General features: G+C 63.4%; 1 protein-coding gene across 4 annotated transcripts; it reads left to right on the top strand.

Moving 5' to 3' along the window:
• Positions 1-1523: 1523 nt before the first annotated feature.
• LOC127474272 (signal transducer and activator of transcription 5B) lies at positions 1524-16310 on the top strand. 4 transcript variants are annotated; one of them, XM_051794835.1, is made up of 19 exons: positions 1524-1615; positions 11573-11710; positions 11827-11983; positions 12064-12153; positions 12332-12506; positions 12581-12711; positions 12801-12952; positions 13024-13179; positions 13265-13444; positions 13579-13666; positions 13766-13888; positions 14040-14132; positions 14301-14507; positions 14706-14800; positions 14867-14997; positions 15164-15334; positions 15531-15582; positions 15818-15925; positions 15994-16310. In XM_051794835.1, the coding sequence occupies exons 2-19, from the start codon at positions 11583-11585 to the stop codon at positions 16118-16120; spliced, it is 2364 nt and encodes a 787-aa protein (XP_051650795.1). In that variant the 5' UTR covers positions 1524-1615; positions 11573-11582; the 3' UTR covers positions 16121-16310. The 4 variants fall into 4 exon arrangements, with proteins under 4 accessions (XP_051650795.1, XP_051650798.1, XP_051650796.1 ...); XM_051794838.1 differs by lacking the exon at positions 1524-1615 and adding an exon at positions 7293-7814; XM_051794836.1 differs by lacking the exon at positions 1524-1615 and adding an exon at positions 8246-8347.
• The last annotated feature ends 374 nt before the right edge of the window (positions 16311-16684 follow it).

A 16684-nucleotide genomic window follows, 5' to 3' on the forward strand; every position in this document is an offset into this window, starting at 1 on the left:
CCAGAGCACCTCAGGAGCACTGGGAACTGCAGCCAGGGTTCTGCTGGCAGTGTCTCAGCAGTGATGGGTCAGACCCTGTGCATGAAACACTACAGAGCGGGTGAGTGTAGGCAGCAAAACATTTGGTGGGAGATAGGGACTGCTTGGGCTAGTCACTCATCCCCCTGGGCTGTCCCATTCACTGCAGCTGCTCCAGGCACAGAGCAAGGTTGGCGGGGAGGAGGTGAGTCAGAAAGCACCAGTTTGTGGCTGCTGTTTGTATGGAGCAGGTGCTGTGCTGGTGCCTGCCCATCCCACAGGTGTTTATCTCTTGGACATGTGGAGCTGGACAAGGCAGTGAGGAGCTGGAGCTGGAGCTGGAGGACTTTAGTACAAAAGCAATGGAGAGGTGGGAACTTGGGGCTGTGCTCTGACGCAGTGGCCAAGCGATTTTCAATTGCCAGTGCATCAACTGTCTGAGAGCAATTCTGTTCCAGTGCTGGCACAAGGAGAGATGAGCCCATCCCTCCCAGATTCCCAAGGCCAGAGCTGAGTGCTTACCACCCCAGGCAGAGTCATCTATGCTTCTACCAGCCCAGAATGGGACAAGGCCCTGTGCCGTCTGAATTTCCCTCCGGAGTTTTTTTCAGGCCACAGAAGATGAACTGGTAATGAAAGTGAAAGCCCGGGAGATCCCATGCGGTGGGTGCGAGCGCTGGGGCAGAACGAGCACACCCAGTATTGCTTCCTGCCGCCACCCCTGCCCATCACCACGCAGCAACTCCCTGCCCAGGGTGTCTGTCACCCGGGATGCCCCCGGGGTGCCAGTGCTGCCGGGAGGGGTCTGCTGTGGGTGGCACCTATGCAAGAGCCCCTCAGGATGGTTTTCTCATGGCCACTGCCACCTTTCTGCGTTTGGGCAACCCCAGAGGAGCCAGCAGCGCCTTGGGTCTCCTCAAAGCGTGCAGGGGATGTGGCAGCTCAGGAGAGGTGGATCCTGTCGCCTCAGGTGCCCGAGGCTGCGGTAGCGCTGGGGACCTTGGCTGTGCACATGGCCACGAGACATCAGCCCGAGTCTGTGGCAGGAGTGGACACCAGGCAGCCACGGTCGCTTCACACGGAGGGCCCAGTGTCAGCACGAGGCAGCCCCGCAGCCACGTCTGCGGCCACCAGTTTGATCACTCCTACTCCCAGCACCGAGGCCCGGTGCTGCTTTGGGCTTCCCCGGTACTTAGTCCTAAACTCCGGTGCTAGTTTGTGCCTTGCCAGAGTCGGTGCTGAAGCCTGTAGCTGTTCTGGGCTCTGCCTGTACCTGGTGCTGGTGCCCGGTGCTGGTGCCCGGTGCTGCTGCTGTTACCCAGTGCCATTACCCACTTCGAGCACCCTATGCCAAGACCCGGTGCCGGTGCCGGTGTCATTAACCCAGAGCCATTACCTGGCGCCGTTACTCAGTGCCCAGCACCAGTCCCGTTACCCGGCGCCGTTCCCGGTGCCCGGTGCCGGCGGGGGCGGGCGGGGGCGGAGCCGCGGGGGGGGCGGGGCGGCGCGGGCCGTGCCGGGGCGCTGGGGGGGGCGGCGGAGCCGAGCGCCGGGAGCCGCCGGAGCAGCGGAGCCGCAGCCGCCGCCGCGGCCGCAGGTGGGCGCGGAGCCGCCATCGCCGCCGGGGCCGGGCCGGGGTCCCGTTCTCCTTCCGCGGCGGGGCCGGGCGGGGTGCGGCGGGGCCGGGGCTCGGGGCGGTCCAGTCCGCGCTGCGGGTGTTTCGTAACCCCGGGCGGGCGCAGCTCCCGGCGGGGCCGGGCCGAGCGCGGGGCGCTGCGGGGGCCCGGCCGGGCCCGCGGCCCCGGGGCGGGCGGAGGCGGCGAGCGGGGCCCCTCCTGGGGCGGCGGGCCCGTCCCGGTGCTGCGGCGCATCCCGGAACGGGGGCGCTCCTCTCCCGGCGGAGCGGGGCCAGTTCCCGCCTCCGGGCTCTGCCGGAGCGGCGGCCGCGGGGAGCGGCTCCGAGCCCTGGTCTCGGGCCGAGGGGAGGGTTCGGGACAGCGGGAGGGGTCCCATGCAGCGACGGGAGGGGGGGGTTCCGCCGCAGGCAGCACAGCGAACCGGGGTGGCGGTATTCCCGCGAGCCCCGCCGCTGGCGGTGGGACACGCGGTTCCGCGCCGCGGGCCGGGTGGGATCGGTCCCCGGCGGGAGGCGGGAGCGGTGACACCGCGGGGACCGCAGCGCCCGGTGGCCTTTCACCCAGCTCGGGCGCGGCCGGTGACTGGGAGCCCGGGGGAGCCGCGGCCACCTGTCCAGCGGGATACGGAGCTGTCAGGGCTCGGTGCCCGGCCGGCCCCGGGCAGCTCCCGCCGAGGCGCCGCGCGGCTCCGGGGGTCCCGTGCCCGGCTCGCACCGGCGCTACTGAGCGCACCCCGTGGCGCCGCGACACTTCCAGTGGCAGTCGTGGGCCCGGGTCGTTGGCTCATTCGAGTCTCCGTGTGCCGTGCTGAGCGCCCCGTGGCACAGGGCCGGGGACAGGCAGTGGCCAGCAGCAGTTTGTTCGTGGGGTCTGGGGCGCGTTGCAGTGAGGAGGCAAGGCTGGGCACAGGGCAGGGCCGCATGGCTCGCCTGTGGCAGGGACATGGCACACGATGTCCCTGGCTTGTGGGTCACCTGGTTAGAGCAGGACATTCCTGGCCCTGGGCTGTCTCAGTCACCTTGTTTCCCCATAGCGCTTGTACCTGCCCCCAGAACAGCCAGAGCCCCAGCAGCAGCATATGTGAGGGCAGTTGGTGTGGGCACCATGGGGTATTCTAGAAAACCTGTCCACCACCATGGGCACTGGGAAGCAGCCCTGCACTGCAAGAGCTCTCCACTCTGGGTCCTGACTCCAGGAGGACAGCCCCAGGCCCATGGTGGGGAGCATGGCCCTGAGCTGGCTGCAGCTGCCGTGCTCCCTTGGAGTGATTTTGAGCCAAGGTTTGCTGTCCTGCTTCAGAGGTTTGCACTTGCTCTGTGACCGTACTGGAGGAAGGTTTGCTTGGGTCCAGTGCCGAGCCTGGCTGTGCCCTGTGTGTGTGGCTCCGGGTGAGGGGAGGCATTGGAAGTGTCAGGGTCACTTGCCCCGGCCCTGGTGCTCCTGAAGCCTTTGGGATCACAGCCTGACCTGATGTGCTTCCAAGGTCCTGGATGTGAGGATGGAGACTGTCTCCCTGGGTTTTATAACCTTTCCTGGGGAGTGGCTCATCCCTTGGGCTGGGGAGGGCTGGGCTGGGACAGGCTGTGTGGTGGGTGCAGCACGAGGAGGAGGAGGAGCTCTGGTTCAGGTTGAGAGATGCCAACAGCCTGTTCCCCGGGGACAGAGGAGAGCTGGGCTGGGAGAGGGGTGTGACAGGTGGTTGTCACCCACTCTGCATTTCGTGGCACCTTGACAGTGTCCTCCCTCAGGGGTATTTGGCCCCTGCAGTTGTCACTAGAGCCACCTTGCTGGCTGTGCTGTGCCTGCCTAGTGCTGAGGCTGATGTTTGGAGCAGGACAAGGGATGCTGGCACTGGACAGGGAGCTGCAGTTGTGGATGCTCGACGCAGGGCACACAGAGCCTCTGGAGGGACCTTCCCCTCTCACTGCAGGGGAAGTGCTGACTCCAAAGTATCTGCAAAGGCTTTGCCATGGGGTTTCCCAGCTCTCTCTCGAGTGATAGCAAAACCCAGATACTCTGCTTGCAAAAAATCCCTGCTCCCTGCACTCGTCCATGGCGTGGGTGGAGAGCGGTGACTGTGCTGGGCCGAGTACAGTGAAACGGCCCCGTCGGCTGGGAAATGACTTTCTGGTTTGCAAGGAATGACTGTGAACTGGGCTGCGTTCAATGGGCTTCACGGCAGCCCTGGGGAGCCGGTGGGAACCCTGGCACAGCAGGCCAGTGTGTGGGGCGAGTGGGACCTCCGTCCCATCAGCATCCCCTGGATACCTGCGCTGAGGGCCACGTCCCTCTGGCCATGCAGCTGTGGCGGCTCCCGGTGTCCCACACACTGTGGGTGCTGCTGTCAGAGCACCCTCTGTAGGGCAGCCGGGGCATGGGGGACGAGGGCAGGGGTTCTCCAGTCCCTGTCTCACGGGGACAGATCAGAACTCAGCTCTGAGGCTGCACAGGCAGGTCCAGCCTGGGAGGCTGTGCCGGCTGCTGGCTCCGGGGCTCCGGCATGCTCGGGGAGAAGTAGCCTCGACAGCTGTAATGTTTCTGTGGCATGCCTTTCCTTTCATGGGGTGTCTATTTTGCAACCCCCAAGTGTTTTGATCCCAGGAGGAAGGGGGCGGGGGTGTTTACCCTGGCACCGCGTGGCTGGTGCAGGGATCCAAGTGGCGCTGGGCATGCCTGAATTTTACATGCAGCAACAGTTCTAGCAACATCTGCTGGCTGATAAAAGGTAGGCTGCTGCACGCCGCTTCTCCCACTGTGTTGGGAAACATCGAGGGGGAGGCACTGTGAACACGGCTTCCTGGCTGATAGGGCTGAGCTGACTTGCTGATAAAGCAGAATCCACCCATCTGGCTGCACCAGAGGGGCTGGGAGCACTGGCTGCTCACAGGCACTTTGTGCCCGGTGCTTCCTTGAGTGCCAGCTCTCGCTTCCCACCGTGCTGGGAGTGATGGGCTGCCAGGCAGCTGCTCACTGGGCTGGGGCAGCCACAGCGGTGTAGCCGAACCCGCAGCATGGTCACAACCCACTCCTGGTTCAAAGAGTCACTGGTGAGTTTTGCAATCTCCATTTTCCCTGTAACTTTGTGTTATGAGCTGTAATTTCTGGTTTATAGCAGAGTTCTGCTGGGGAGGGAACTGGGGAAAAGGTTGGTGCTGGAGAGCTGCTGCCTTGAAGAGCCAGTGGCATCAGCTCAGCCCTGCCCACCATGTGTGGGGTACTTGCTCTGTCTAGCCTCTTGTCCCTCTTGTTTAATGGCCCCACAAAGCCTTTAGAAGAGAAAGAGGCAGCTCTTTCTGGCAGCTGTGAGCCCTCTCACCAGCTGAAACTGCTATAAAATGATCTTTGTCCTGCCTGGTGTGAACACCTGGCCCTGGCTGCAGCCCCAGGGATGCAGCTGCCTTGGCCCCACTCACGGAGATGCTGCGGTGGGGCTCGAGGTGCAGCCCAAAGGCAGGGGCTCTGCCCTGGCACTGCCAGTGGCTGCTGTTGCTCCAGGGGCTGCAGAACCCATCCCAGGGCCAGGAAACCTGAAACCCAGCTCTCCCACCTAGACATGTTTGTGTGCATGTGGATGCATGCTGTGCTTCACCCTTGCCTGGGTTTGACTGAAAATTTTGTTGCACAAACTATTGGTGTTTTGGTTGTTTTATTTTCTCTCCTGCCAACATCCCTGGGTGTCTCTATATCCCCTCTTCCAAAGGCAAGGCTTTACCCCTCTCCATCCTGCTCCACAGAGCTGCTGTGAGAGCATCTCCATATGCAGAGCTGCTGCAGCTGCTGGGAATGAACCCTGGGAATGTGGGGGGGGATGCAGGGGCTGTTCTGGTGTCCCTTTGCCTGTCTCTGCTCACCAGCCATCCCAAAAGCCTGTCCCATGCCATGCTGGCTGGGCTGGCCCTGCAGGATGGCTGTGCCAGTGGTAAAGAATCTCCTGCCCCATGTCCCCAGGCCCACGGGGAGCAGGAGCGTGGTATCAGTCGGATGTGGCTGGAGCAGCACTTGGTGCCTGCACTGCCCACATCACCCCCAACCCACCTGGGTCCTGCACAGAAAATCCAGCCTGGCTGTGGCTGGATTAGTGCCATTGTGTGTGCTCACTGATGCATGGCAGAGAAAATGAAATTGTGTCTCCAGACCCCAATCAGGACTAATTCGATGCTGAAATGAGCTTAATCCTCAGGTCCTTCTCCCAGCCCATCCCTCCTGGGCTGGTGCAGGTCTGAGCAGGGATTATCACTGAGCCAGGGGCTGTGCTGGATGTGGCCTCAATGCTGGGGGCTGGCGCAGGACCTGTGGGACCCTGGGGCTGTGCCCTCAGTGCGGTGTTACAGGGGCTTGAGGTGGGTCATTATTAGTGTGGAGGGAAAATCCCTTCTTTCAGTTCCCTGGCATGTCCCCTCCCAGGCAAGGGCCAGAGCCTGCCTGAGCAGGGATGCTGCAGGTAGGCAGTGGCTGTGTGCCTGCCCCAGGATTCCTCCACCAAGCCCGGGGGAAGCCCCAAGACGTCAGAGCCAGCTGTGCCAGCCCCGCTGTGCCAGCCCAGAAGTGCCGCACCCGGTTAATTCGGCTGCTTGGCCCCAGGGAGCCAGGAATACTTAAAGCTCTGCCTGGCCTCTCTAATCCTGTCTGGGGGTTTATGGCAGAGGCAGCACCGATGCTGGCAGGGACTGGGCTCCCCATGGCGAATGTCCTGCAGGCTCCATGCAGCTCATGGGGCTGGTTGGGTGCTGCACGGTGCGTCCTGCCCACCAGTGCTGGTCCTGCTACATCCTCAGTGTCTGGGGGAATCCCACCACTGCCAGGACAGCACCTGTATCTGGCTGTGGCTGCCCCGGGGCGGCTCTTGGTGCACCAGGGTGGTTTTTCTTTCATGGTCCCAGCCCTTGCATTCAAAGGATTTTGCTGGGATTTTGTTTGGTATTTTGGTGGTTTTGGTTTGACTAGGTTTCTAGGCCTCTGTGGTTGGAAGAGGAAATCTGAAGAGCGGAGAAAAACCTTTCCCAAGGATGGCAAGTGCTGGCAGGCAGGCACAGCCCCTGGCCTGTGGTGTGAGCAAAACTGTTGGCAGCCCCTGTCCCTGATCCCTGAGATGCCTGTCCCTAGCTGGGGCACCTCTGCCTGTGAGGGGCTGGTGTCCCCCCTGGGCAGCATCAGGTCACATGTGAGGTTTCCTTGTTCCTGTAACAGTTCAAATTCTCCATTTTTGGTTCCCAGAGTTGCCAGGACACCCAGCTGGTCCTGGTGCTACTAGTCCTGGCTCTGCCCACCGGTTGTGGAACCCATTGCCTCTGCCCTAGGGTGGTACATTTTGTTAACAGAGCCAGCATTACCTCCTTCATGAGCCCCACAGTGCCTGGCCCCAGATGTTTCCAGCGTGGGCTGGGGCACTCAGCTGCCTCCTCCCCGATGGCGCCAGGGTGAAGCCGTCGGCTGCTACCACTTTCTGTGGGAGAAAAACAAACCCCATCAAAGCACAGAGCTTCTAGAAGGAGCTCGCTCCTGTGCCGGCTGCTGCCTCCCAGCCAGAGCTGGAAACCACAGGCCGGTGTAAAACATGCGAGCTGCCCTGGGCCCTCCGTGCTGACTCTGCTGTGCCCCGGTGCCCCTAGCCCCGGCTACAGCTGTGAGCAGGGCCTGGGTCTGGGGGCTGCTCACCAGCACCTGGGTGTTCTGGGTGCAGGCTCTACCCCGATGCCATGTGCTGTGGGGGTGTGAGCAGAGCTGGGGTGTGCAGATGAGTGGGTCCTGTCTCCCCCTATGCCGAGTTCCTGCACTGGTCCATGGAGTCCCATCCCTGGCTGCTGGCCAGTCATGGGGGCTCATGGGGGTCAGCACCGCCAGTCTGCTGGGGACAGAGGCTGTGCTCACTCTGGCACCAGGGAGGTGTGTGGGGCCGAGCAGGAGGGTGTGCTGGCCCCGCTCCCCAGCCGGCACCCCACAGGCAGCCGAGGCAGAGGTGGCTGCCAGCAGCCCAGGGCAGGCTGCCCTGCGCAGGCAGCTGACATTTTGGAAGGAAATAGCTGCTCTCTGCTCCTTCCTGTAGCGCGCAGCCAGCGAAACGGCCGCCTGGGAGCCCGGCTGTGCCGGCAGCACCAGCCTGGAGCCGCGGCCGGGCTGCCCCGGGTTCGGACACTGGAGAGGGGCGTGGGGCAGAGCGGGGTGAGTGCGGCTGCAGGACGGGGCACCCCGCACCAGGCTCCAGGGGGTCCCTGGAGCGAGCCGGGGTGGGCAGGGGGACGGTGCGGGTGGAGGGGTGGGGGTCTGTGTTGGCAGAACCAGAGCCCTTGCGTGTGCAGAGCGGCCGCTCTCGAGTGCCGTCCCCACCGTCCCCCGGGCCTGCCCGGGGGCTGGATCCTGCCCCGGAGGGACCTTGCTTGTGGCTGCCCACCTTGGGGGCTGCAGGAGACCCTCCCGCCGGGCCCGCCGCGGGCAGGGGCAGCGCTGGCAGGGGCAGCCTCGGATCCCCCCCGGCGGCACCACCGCGGGGCTGCGGGTCCGGCCCTGCGGCCGCGAGCGGGGCCGGCTCTGACCTGGAAGCGATCGCGGGCTCCCGGAGGTGCCGAGAAACCACGTGCCCGTGTTTACTGCGGCGGGAGGCGCAGCGGGCGCAGGGCCGGAGCCCCGCGCCGGGCCCCTGCCAGGGCAGGACACCGCTCCGGAGAGCCCCGGGCCGGGAGATCGACGGGCGAAGGGCAGTGCGGGAGCCGCCGCGGCGGAGGGGCTGCGTGTGTCCGGCGAGGGAGTGGGGTGGGGGGTTACAGCCAGAGCCTTTTGCTGTGGTCCCCCCAGGGCTTTGCGTGGCCCTGGGCCCCTGCCTGGTCCTGCAGGGCATGGGACGGGGTAAGGGGCTGCTGTCGAGGGCTGTGCCAGCACTATGGCAGGGGTGTCCTGCCCTCGGAAAGGTCCTCGGGATGGCTGTGTGCAGGGAGCATCCCGTGGCTGATTGCAAGGAGCATCCCGTGTGGAGCATGCCCCAGCCCCAGGGTGACTGCTGCCCGTGTCTGGGTTTTGCCGTGCCCATGACACGTGAGAAAGTGCCACTGCCGGCCTCACCCCGTGAGGCATTTCCCTCCTTTTGTCTGCCCACGGATGTATTCCGGCTCTCCTGCAGCTTGGGACCTGTTGCTGGCGCCAGCCCACTGCCACTGTGGTTGCAACCCTTCCCCGCTGTAGTCACATCAGTCCCCTGGCTGTCCCCAGCCCCAGCGGTGCTGCCAGCCTCCCCCACCATCCTCTTCCCCAGTGCTGTCTCCAGCCCTCTGAGAGCCCCTTTTGGGTGGGTTTCATGGATTTTACATCGGGTTTGGCAGTGCCTCCCCATTGGCAGCGGGGAGTGGGTCTGTCAGAGGCAGAAGCAATGACTGCTGGCGTCTTCCTTCCTCTGCACGGTCCCTGTGGTGCTGGGGTCCCTCCCCATGGCACTGGGGTCCCTGTCCTCAGCCCTGGTCCTACCCCGGGAAGCTGCTGCCTGTGCCTCTTTGCAGGCGATAAGTCTCCGGTGAGCGCGTTGCTGTGGCTTGTCGAGTGCTGCTGGTTAACCGAGCTGCAGTGACGGGTGGGTTCCAGCTCGCTGCCAGCGAGTAAATGCAAAGTAGCCTAAACCACTACAATTATCTGCCTGTTGCAGTTGTTGGAGTGTGCGCGGGGCTGGCGGCTGCAGCACAGCTGACCCGTGGCAGCGCTTGAGGCTGCGGTGGCTCTGCCGCGGTGCCGGAGCCACGGAGAGCGCCGGGGCTGATGGGCTGGGTGGTGGCACTGAGGTGGTTGAATGCCAGTCTCTGGGCACAGGGGTGAATCCATCCTCGGCTTCCCACCCCTTGGGCAGCCAGTGGTGCCACTGGAGAATGTGGTGCTGGAGAGTGGTGCTCAGCATGGTCCAAGCCAAGGCAGTGGCTGCGAGCAGCAGCTGGGCACAGAAGGCAGGGCTGCCTGGAAAAGCTGGCAGTGGTGGCTCTGGCTGCACAGTGGGACCATGGTGCTGCAGCTCATGCCAAAACTGAGCTGCTGCCTCAGCCTTGCTGGGTCTCGGGGCCAAAAGCCTCATCTGCTCATGGCAGGGAGCACTGGCGGCTTGTCCTCGGGCACTCAGGGCACCCTGCAGCCCACGGGGAGGTTTGGTTTGTCAGTCCACAGGTGAGACACAGGAAGCCAAAATGAGGTGCCTGCAGAAATGTCCACTGCTGCATTGACAATGCCCATGGAGGTTGTGCCCAAGCCTGGCACGAGTGGTGTTTTGGGGCACACACCAGGTGAGCAGTGCCACCATAGGTGGCTGCATGCTCCCTTGTAGAGGCAGATGCTGGTGCTCCTGCTCCCAGGCTGGTGCCGGCCGAGCACAGTGCCTGCTGGCTCACCACAGACCAGCTGGAGACTCGTTGCTTAACAACACACTGGAGTGGAGTAGGAAGTGTTTTGTCACCACAAAATGGGAAGAGATCACCATTTTCTCGTCAGGCAGGGCAGCATCTGTTTGCTCTGTGTCCATGCAGATGTCCTTGCAGTGCTGGGGACTTCATTTTTTTGTGTCGTGATGGCACCGTCATGGCCATGGCTGTTCCTGGCCCTGCCACCGCTGCCCCTTATCAAGCGTCCTCAATTTCCAACAGCAGCTCGTCCTGTTATTGGCCATCCCACCTTTCCTTTCCTCCTTGCTGGCGTTCTTATGCCTCCCCAGGCTCCTCCTTGCCAGCAGCATTTCCAGCTTGGTGATTTCTGTGAATGTGGAAATGTTCCTCCCATTTTATAGGGGAAAAATTCGTTTTTAGCCAGCTCTGGGTTATTGTTCCTCTTCCTGCTCAGGGGCGGGTGTGCCGAGCTCAGGGGCTCCAGCCGTGGCTGCTCCTCTCGGACCCGCTGCCTCTGTCCCGCAGCGCGTGCCCCTCACTGGGGGACCACAGCGGCTTCTCTGGAGCTGCGTGGGCCATGGGGTGTTTCTGAGGCTGAACAAAGTGCTTTGGGGAGCTGGGGAGGCACAGCCCCCACTGGCTCGGTCCTTCTGCTTGTCACCAGCCAGCGCAGTGACCAGGTCCTGTGATGATCACTCGGCCTTGGGACATGGCGTGAGGCCTCGCACCTCTGCCCAGCCCCTCCGTGTGGTGCCAGATCCCAGGCGGTTTGGGCGTGAGTGTATCTAAATGCTATTTACTGCTGCCTCCTAGTCTGGGGGGGGCCTTGAGCACCATTGCATTACCCTCAAACACTCAGCCACAGGTGTGACTGCCCAGGGAATGCACTAGGTTTTAGTAGAGGTGCTGTCTCCACTGTCCCATCCCTGGCTGCCCCATGGGAACTGAGGCTGAGTGGCGGGTGGAATCTGGCAGTGCTCCTGCATGGAGCCAGAGCCGCCCCAAAACTGCTTTGAGAAGCTTTGTGCGTGTCCACCAGGACATAGGTCATACAGTGGCCCTGGGACCAGGGACCTATCGGGGTCTGTGGTGCCACGTGGTCCCTTGGGGCCGGGACTGCTTCTGCCCATCAGCACTGCCAGGGTGTGGGCAGGAGCAGGGCGAGCGCAGGGGGGCCTCTGCTCTGCGTCACCCTGGATTTCTGGCCAGCCCTCCCTCCCCTCAGCCCCGTTTCCTCATTTGCGTGGCCAGCGATGGCTGCGATCCCGTGGCACAGTGAGGGGAAATGAGAACCATGTGGAGAGGCCGCGCAAAGGCGCGTCCCTGGCCCCGGGCACCCCCAGGGTTCTTCCTAGAAAAGAGGGGGTGACTCAGAGCCAGGGTCCCCTGCCCCCACACACCCCTTCTTTCAGCCACTGGAGACAGCGCTGGCAGCACCAGAGACTCCAGGGGCTCCTGCAAAGGAGAACGCGGAAGCTCCTGCAAAGGGTGTGGGGACAGCTGGGGCTGGACTCGGCACAGCACAGCGCCTGCCTGTCTGCCACGGGTGCCCTGACAGCCCATCCCCTGCAGGTGCTGAGCCATGGCGGTGTGGATCCAGGCCCAGCAGCTCCAGGGCGAAGCCCTGCGGCAGATGCAGGCACTCTATGGGCAGCACTTCCCCATCGAGGTGCGGCACTACCTGTCACAGTGGATCGAGAGCCAGGCATGGTAAGCTGGGGGTCCTGTCCCCAGGGGGGTGCTGGGCTTGGCAGCAGCTGCCTCAGGGGTGCCAGTAGGTGCCCCCCGCCAATAGGCTGCCCTGATGCTCTCTGCTCCATGTGTAGGGACTCCATCGACCTCGACAACCCCCAGGAGAATGTGAAGGCAACACAGCTGCTGGAGGGGCTGATCCAGGAGTTGCAGAAGAAGGCAGACCACCAAGTGGGTGAGGATGGCTTCCTGCTGAAGATCAAGCTGGGGCACTATGCCACACAGCTGCAGGCAAGTAGGGGGCCGCAGGTGGGAGTGTGAGACTGGAGGGTCCCTGCCCTGTGCCTGGCTGAGGCTGTGCTCTCCTACAGAACACGTACGACCGGTGCCCCATGGAGCTGGTGCGCTGCATCCGGCACATCCTCTACCACGAGCAGCGGCTGGTGCGGGAGGCCAACAACGTGAGTGGGAGCTGGGAGGGGTGAGGGAGAGGGTCCCACAGGGTTGGGGGAATGCTCAGGGGCTCCAGCATGATGAGGGGAGCAGCCCCGAGGCAGGGGGTGCTCTGGGTGCCCCCAGCACCCAAGGAAACAGGGAGGGTCCCCTTGCAGTGCTAAGCATGCCCCGTGCCCTGCACAGAGCCCGTCACCTGCTGGCTCCCTGGTGGATGCCATGTCCCAGAAGCACCTGCAGATCAACCAGACCTTCGAGGAGCTGCGGCTCATCACACAAGACTCGGAGAACGAGCTCAAAAAGCTGCAGCAGACACAGGAGTACTTCATCATCCAGTACCAGGAGAACATGCGCCTTCAAGGTGGGTGGGGGGCTGAGGGGTGTGGGGCCGGGGCACTGGCAGGGCTGGCCCTAATGCTGTGACCTGTCCCCCAGCCCAGTTCTCCCAGCTTTCTCAGCTGGGCCCCCAGGAGCGCATGTCACGGGAGACGACGCTGCAGCAGAAGAAGGCATCGCTGGAGGCCTGGCTGCACCGGGAGGCCCAGACACTACAGCAGTACCGCGTGGTGAGTGGTGCCACCCCGTCCCCCGTGATGCTGTCCTCTGCTTCCTGTGATGCTGTCCCTGTGCCCCATGACACCATCCCACCTTGCAGGACCTGGCTGAGAAGCACCAGAAGACGCTGCAGCTGCTGCGCAAGCAGCAAACAACCATCCTGGATGATGAGCTGATCCAGTGGAAGCGTCGGCAGCAGCTGGCAGGGAACGGGGGCCCACCCGAGGGCACCCTGGACGTGCTGCAGACGTGGTGGGTGCCTGGTGGGGCAGGGCGGGAGGGGGTGCTGAGCTGCAGCACGTGCTGAGCCCTGCTCCCCTCAGGTGTGAGAAGCTGGCGGAGATCATCTGGCAGAACCGGCAGCAGATCCGCCGGGCTGAGCACCTGTGCCAGCAGCTGCCAATCCCAGGCCCAGTGGAGGAGATGCTGTCAGAGCTGAACGGCACCATCACCGACATCATCTCTGCCCTGGTCACCAGGTACTGGTGGGGTCTGGGTGGACTGTGGTAGTGGGTGGGGTTGGCCCTGCTCTGCCCACCCCCCCTGATCCTCCTGCCCCCCCAGCACCTTCATCATCGAGAAGCAGCCCCCCCAGGTGTTGAAGACACAGACCAAGTTCGCAGCCACCGTGCGGCTCCTGGTGGGGGGGAAGCTGAACGTGCACATGAACCCCCCCCAGGTAAAGGCCACCATCATCAGTGAGCAGCAAGCCAAGGCCCTGCTGAAGAACGAGAGCACCCGCAAGTAATGCCGGGGGCTGGGGGGGTGTAGTGGGGGGCTGGGGCTGCCAAGGCAGTGGGGAGCACGGCGGAGGGGGGCCTGCACCTCAGATGGCTCCCGGCCCTGGTGGTCCCCTGACCCCTGCATTCTGGTGGCAGTGAGAGCAGTGGGGAGATCCTTAACAACTGCTGCGTGATGGAGTATCACCAGGCCACTGGAACACTCAGTGCCCACTTTCGCAACATGGTGAGTGCCCCTGCCTCCCCTCGTGTGCCCTCATGTCCCCCTGTGTTCACCCTGGTGTCCCCATCTGTTCCCCTGTGCTCACCTCTCATGTCCCTGCAGTCCCTGAAGCGAATCAAGCGCTCAGATCGCCGTGGGGCCGAGTCAGTGACGGAAGAGAAGTTCACCATCCTCTTCGAGTCACAGTTCAGTGTTGGTGGCAATGAGCTGGTCTTCCAGGTGAAGGTAAAGCCACCAGACATGTCCCCTCTGTAGGCCCTTGGTGAGCCACGGACACCATGCCCACAGTGTGGGGCTGGGCTGGGGCCATAGGGTGCCCACGGGCGACGCTCCTGTGGTGCCCCACAACCCATTCCGGTCTCCTTCCTCCTGGCAGACGCTGTCCCTGCCTGTGGTAGTGATCGTGCACGGGAGCCAGGACAACAATGCCACGGCCACTGTGCTCTGGGACAATGCCTTTGCCGAGCCCGTGAGTGCCAGTGCCATGGGGGGCAGGACAGGCCCTGTTCGCCCCAGGGGGCTGTGGGAGTTGGGCTCAGCCTCCTGAGGGGCTCCAGGAGTCGGGCTCAGCCTTCTGGTGGGCCGTGCCCAGGGGCAGGAGGCAGAGCTTGGTGCTGACCTCTCTCTCTGCCCCCAGGGCCGTGTGCCCTTCGCCGTGCCCGACAAGGTGCAGTGGCCGCAGCTCTGCGAGGCGCTCAACATGAAGTTCAAGGCGGAGGTGCAGAGCAGCCGTGGGCTGACCAAGGAGAACCTGGTGTTCCTGGCACAGAAGCTGTTCAACAGCACCAGCTCCCACCTGGAGGACTACAGCAGCACCACGGTGTCCTGGTCCCAGTTCAACCGGGTGAGCAGCCTGGAGTCTGTGCAGGAGAGCTGTGGAGTGCCCCCAGTGCTTGTGCTGGAGGGCTGTATGGGGCATGTCCACCTGGGAGTCCCACAGTCCAGGTCCCTGAGTCTTTGCTGCTGCATCCAATGGCTTTATTGTGTAACAGCGGCTCCGAGGCTGGTGGCAGGAGTGCTCATTTTCTGGGGATTTCAACAGGAAAACCTGCCTGGGAGGAATTACACCTTCTGGCAGTGGTTTGACGGGGTCATGGAGGTGCTGAAGAAGCATCTGAAGCCGCACTGGAATGACGGGTAAGAGCCGCCCTGCCCCGTGCTGCCCAGGCCAAGCCCCCTGCCCTGACGCCCTGCTCTGCCTAGGGCCATCCTGGGCTTCGTCAACAAGCAGCAGGCACACGACCTGCTCATCAACAAGCCCGACGGGACTTTCCTCCTGCGCTTCAGCGACTCAGAGATTGGTGGCATCACCATCGCCTGGAAGTTCGATTCCTGTGAGTGTGTGCCGGGTGCTGGCACCCCCAGACAGTGTCCCTGGCCCCCACCTTGTGCTTGGCTGTCTCATGCTCCTCGATGTGACCTCACAGCCTGTGTCCAGAACAGGACCAGGAGCCACCACTGGCTCTGGACATCACCATGGTCCTTGTTCTTGTCTTGCAGCTGAGAGGATGTTCTGGAACCTGATGCCTTTCACCACCAGGGACTTCTCCATCCGCTCCCTGGCCGACCGCCTTGGGGACCTCAGTTACCTTATTTACGTGTTCCCCGACCGGCCCAAGGATGAGGTGTTCTCCAAGTACTACACGCCGGTTCTCTGTGAGTCCACGCCAGGTAGCGCTGTCCCTTCACCCCATGTGTGTCCCCTCCTTTGTGCATCCGGCTGGCGTGGAGCTGGGGCTCACAGCATCCCCCACCCTGGGGCTTGCACTGGCCCCACAGGGGCTCTGCAGCTGAAGCCCCCAGCACTGCCACAGGTTCACAGCATGAGCAGGATCCTGGGGCCTCAGCGCTGTCTCCTTCCCTCTAGCTAAAGCCGTGGATGGATACGTGAAGCCACAGATCAAGCAAGTGGTGCCAGAGTAAGTGTGACACCAAAGGCAAACCCTGGGCAGTGGGTCCCATGGGATTTCCCCTGTCGAGCTGGCAGAGGTGACCAGCAGCCCAGGGCACTGTGGAGCTCAGCTGCCAATGGCCACATCGGTGCTGAGCCTTGGGAGACGCTGTTCAGAGGGGGTGAAAGTTTCCAGAGCGTGACTTCACCCCCGGGATGCCCATCCTGTCCTGTGCCAGCACTCATGAGACCTGTCCCCACAGGTTTGTCAATCCATCAAGCGATTCTGCCCCTGGAGGGGCCACCTACATGGACCAGGCGCCCTCGCCTGCCGTCTGCTCCCAGCCCCATTACAACATGTACACCCAGAAGTAGGTATCACATCCCCTGCCCCCATCCTGCTGCAGCCGGTCCCCTCCTCACCCCCTGCCTCCTGCAGCCCCGACCCCGTGCTGGACCCTGAGGGTGATTTTGACCTGGATGACACGATGGATGTGGCGAGGCACGTGGAGGAGCTGCTGCGGCGCCCCGTGGACAGTCAGTGGATCCCTCACGCCCAGTCGTGACGGGCAGGCACCTGGTCCCTCGCCACTGGCCCTGGCGCTGCGGGGACTGTGCTGTGTTTGTGTCTCTGTGCTGGGGGGGCGGCGGGTGGGCTCTGCCCCCAGGATTTGCTCCGTGCTGCCCTGAAACACAGGCTGGCGTCCGGCTCTTTGGTGTTTATGCCCTTGTATAAACGGCAGCGGATTTGTCGCATGGTTTTCCTGTATGTTCCTTTTAAGAGGCCCAGCTTCGGCTTTCCGCTTCCGCCAGCACCAGCCCCGCAGCCCCCTGCTCCCCCCGAGGGGCTGCTGGGGCAGGGGCTGGGAGCCCGGCCTCAGGTTTGCTTTCGCAGTCGTCACTAAGAATGTACGTGTCGCCTTCTTGTTCTCCCCCGCGGCTCTGTTCCCAGGGGTGTGTTGGGGGCATGGAGTGGAGCAGGGGTTTGGCTGGGGCTCCCCCTCGCCGGTGCTGCACTCTGCTCCACAGTGGCGGGGTCCCCTCCCCAACCTCATCTCCTCCTCTGGCCCCCAAGGATGCAGGAGCCCCTCCGGCCTCAGTGTCCCCTCTGGAGCTGCTGCAGCACGAGG

This window comes from Manacus candei, unplaced genomic scaffold (genome assembly GCF_025592945.1).
Source record: "Manacus candei isolate 608988 ecotype Guabito, Panama unplaced genomic scaffold, ASM2559294v1 h1tg000040l, whole genome shotgun sequence".
Classification (NCBI taxonomy): domain Eukaryota; kingdom Metazoa; phylum Chordata; class Aves; order Passeriformes; family Pipridae; genus Manacus; species Manacus candei.

What these genes read in the sequence shown, in the direction of transcription:
- LOC127474272 (XM_051794835.1), top strand. Translation starts at nt 11,583, where the DNA reads ATGGCGGTGTGGATCCAGGCCCAGCAGCTCCAGGGCGAAGCCCTGCGG. An exon ending in AAGAACGAGAGCACCCGCAA is followed by an intron (nt 13,445 to 13,578) that starts GTAATGCCGGGG and finishes TTCTGGTGGCAG; the next exon opens with TGAGAGCAGTGGGGAGATCC. An exon ending in TCTCTGTGAGTCCACGCCAG is followed by an intron (nt 15,335 to 15,530) that starts GTAGCGCTGTCC and finishes CCTTCCCTCTAG; the next exon opens with CTAAAGCCGTGGATGGATAC.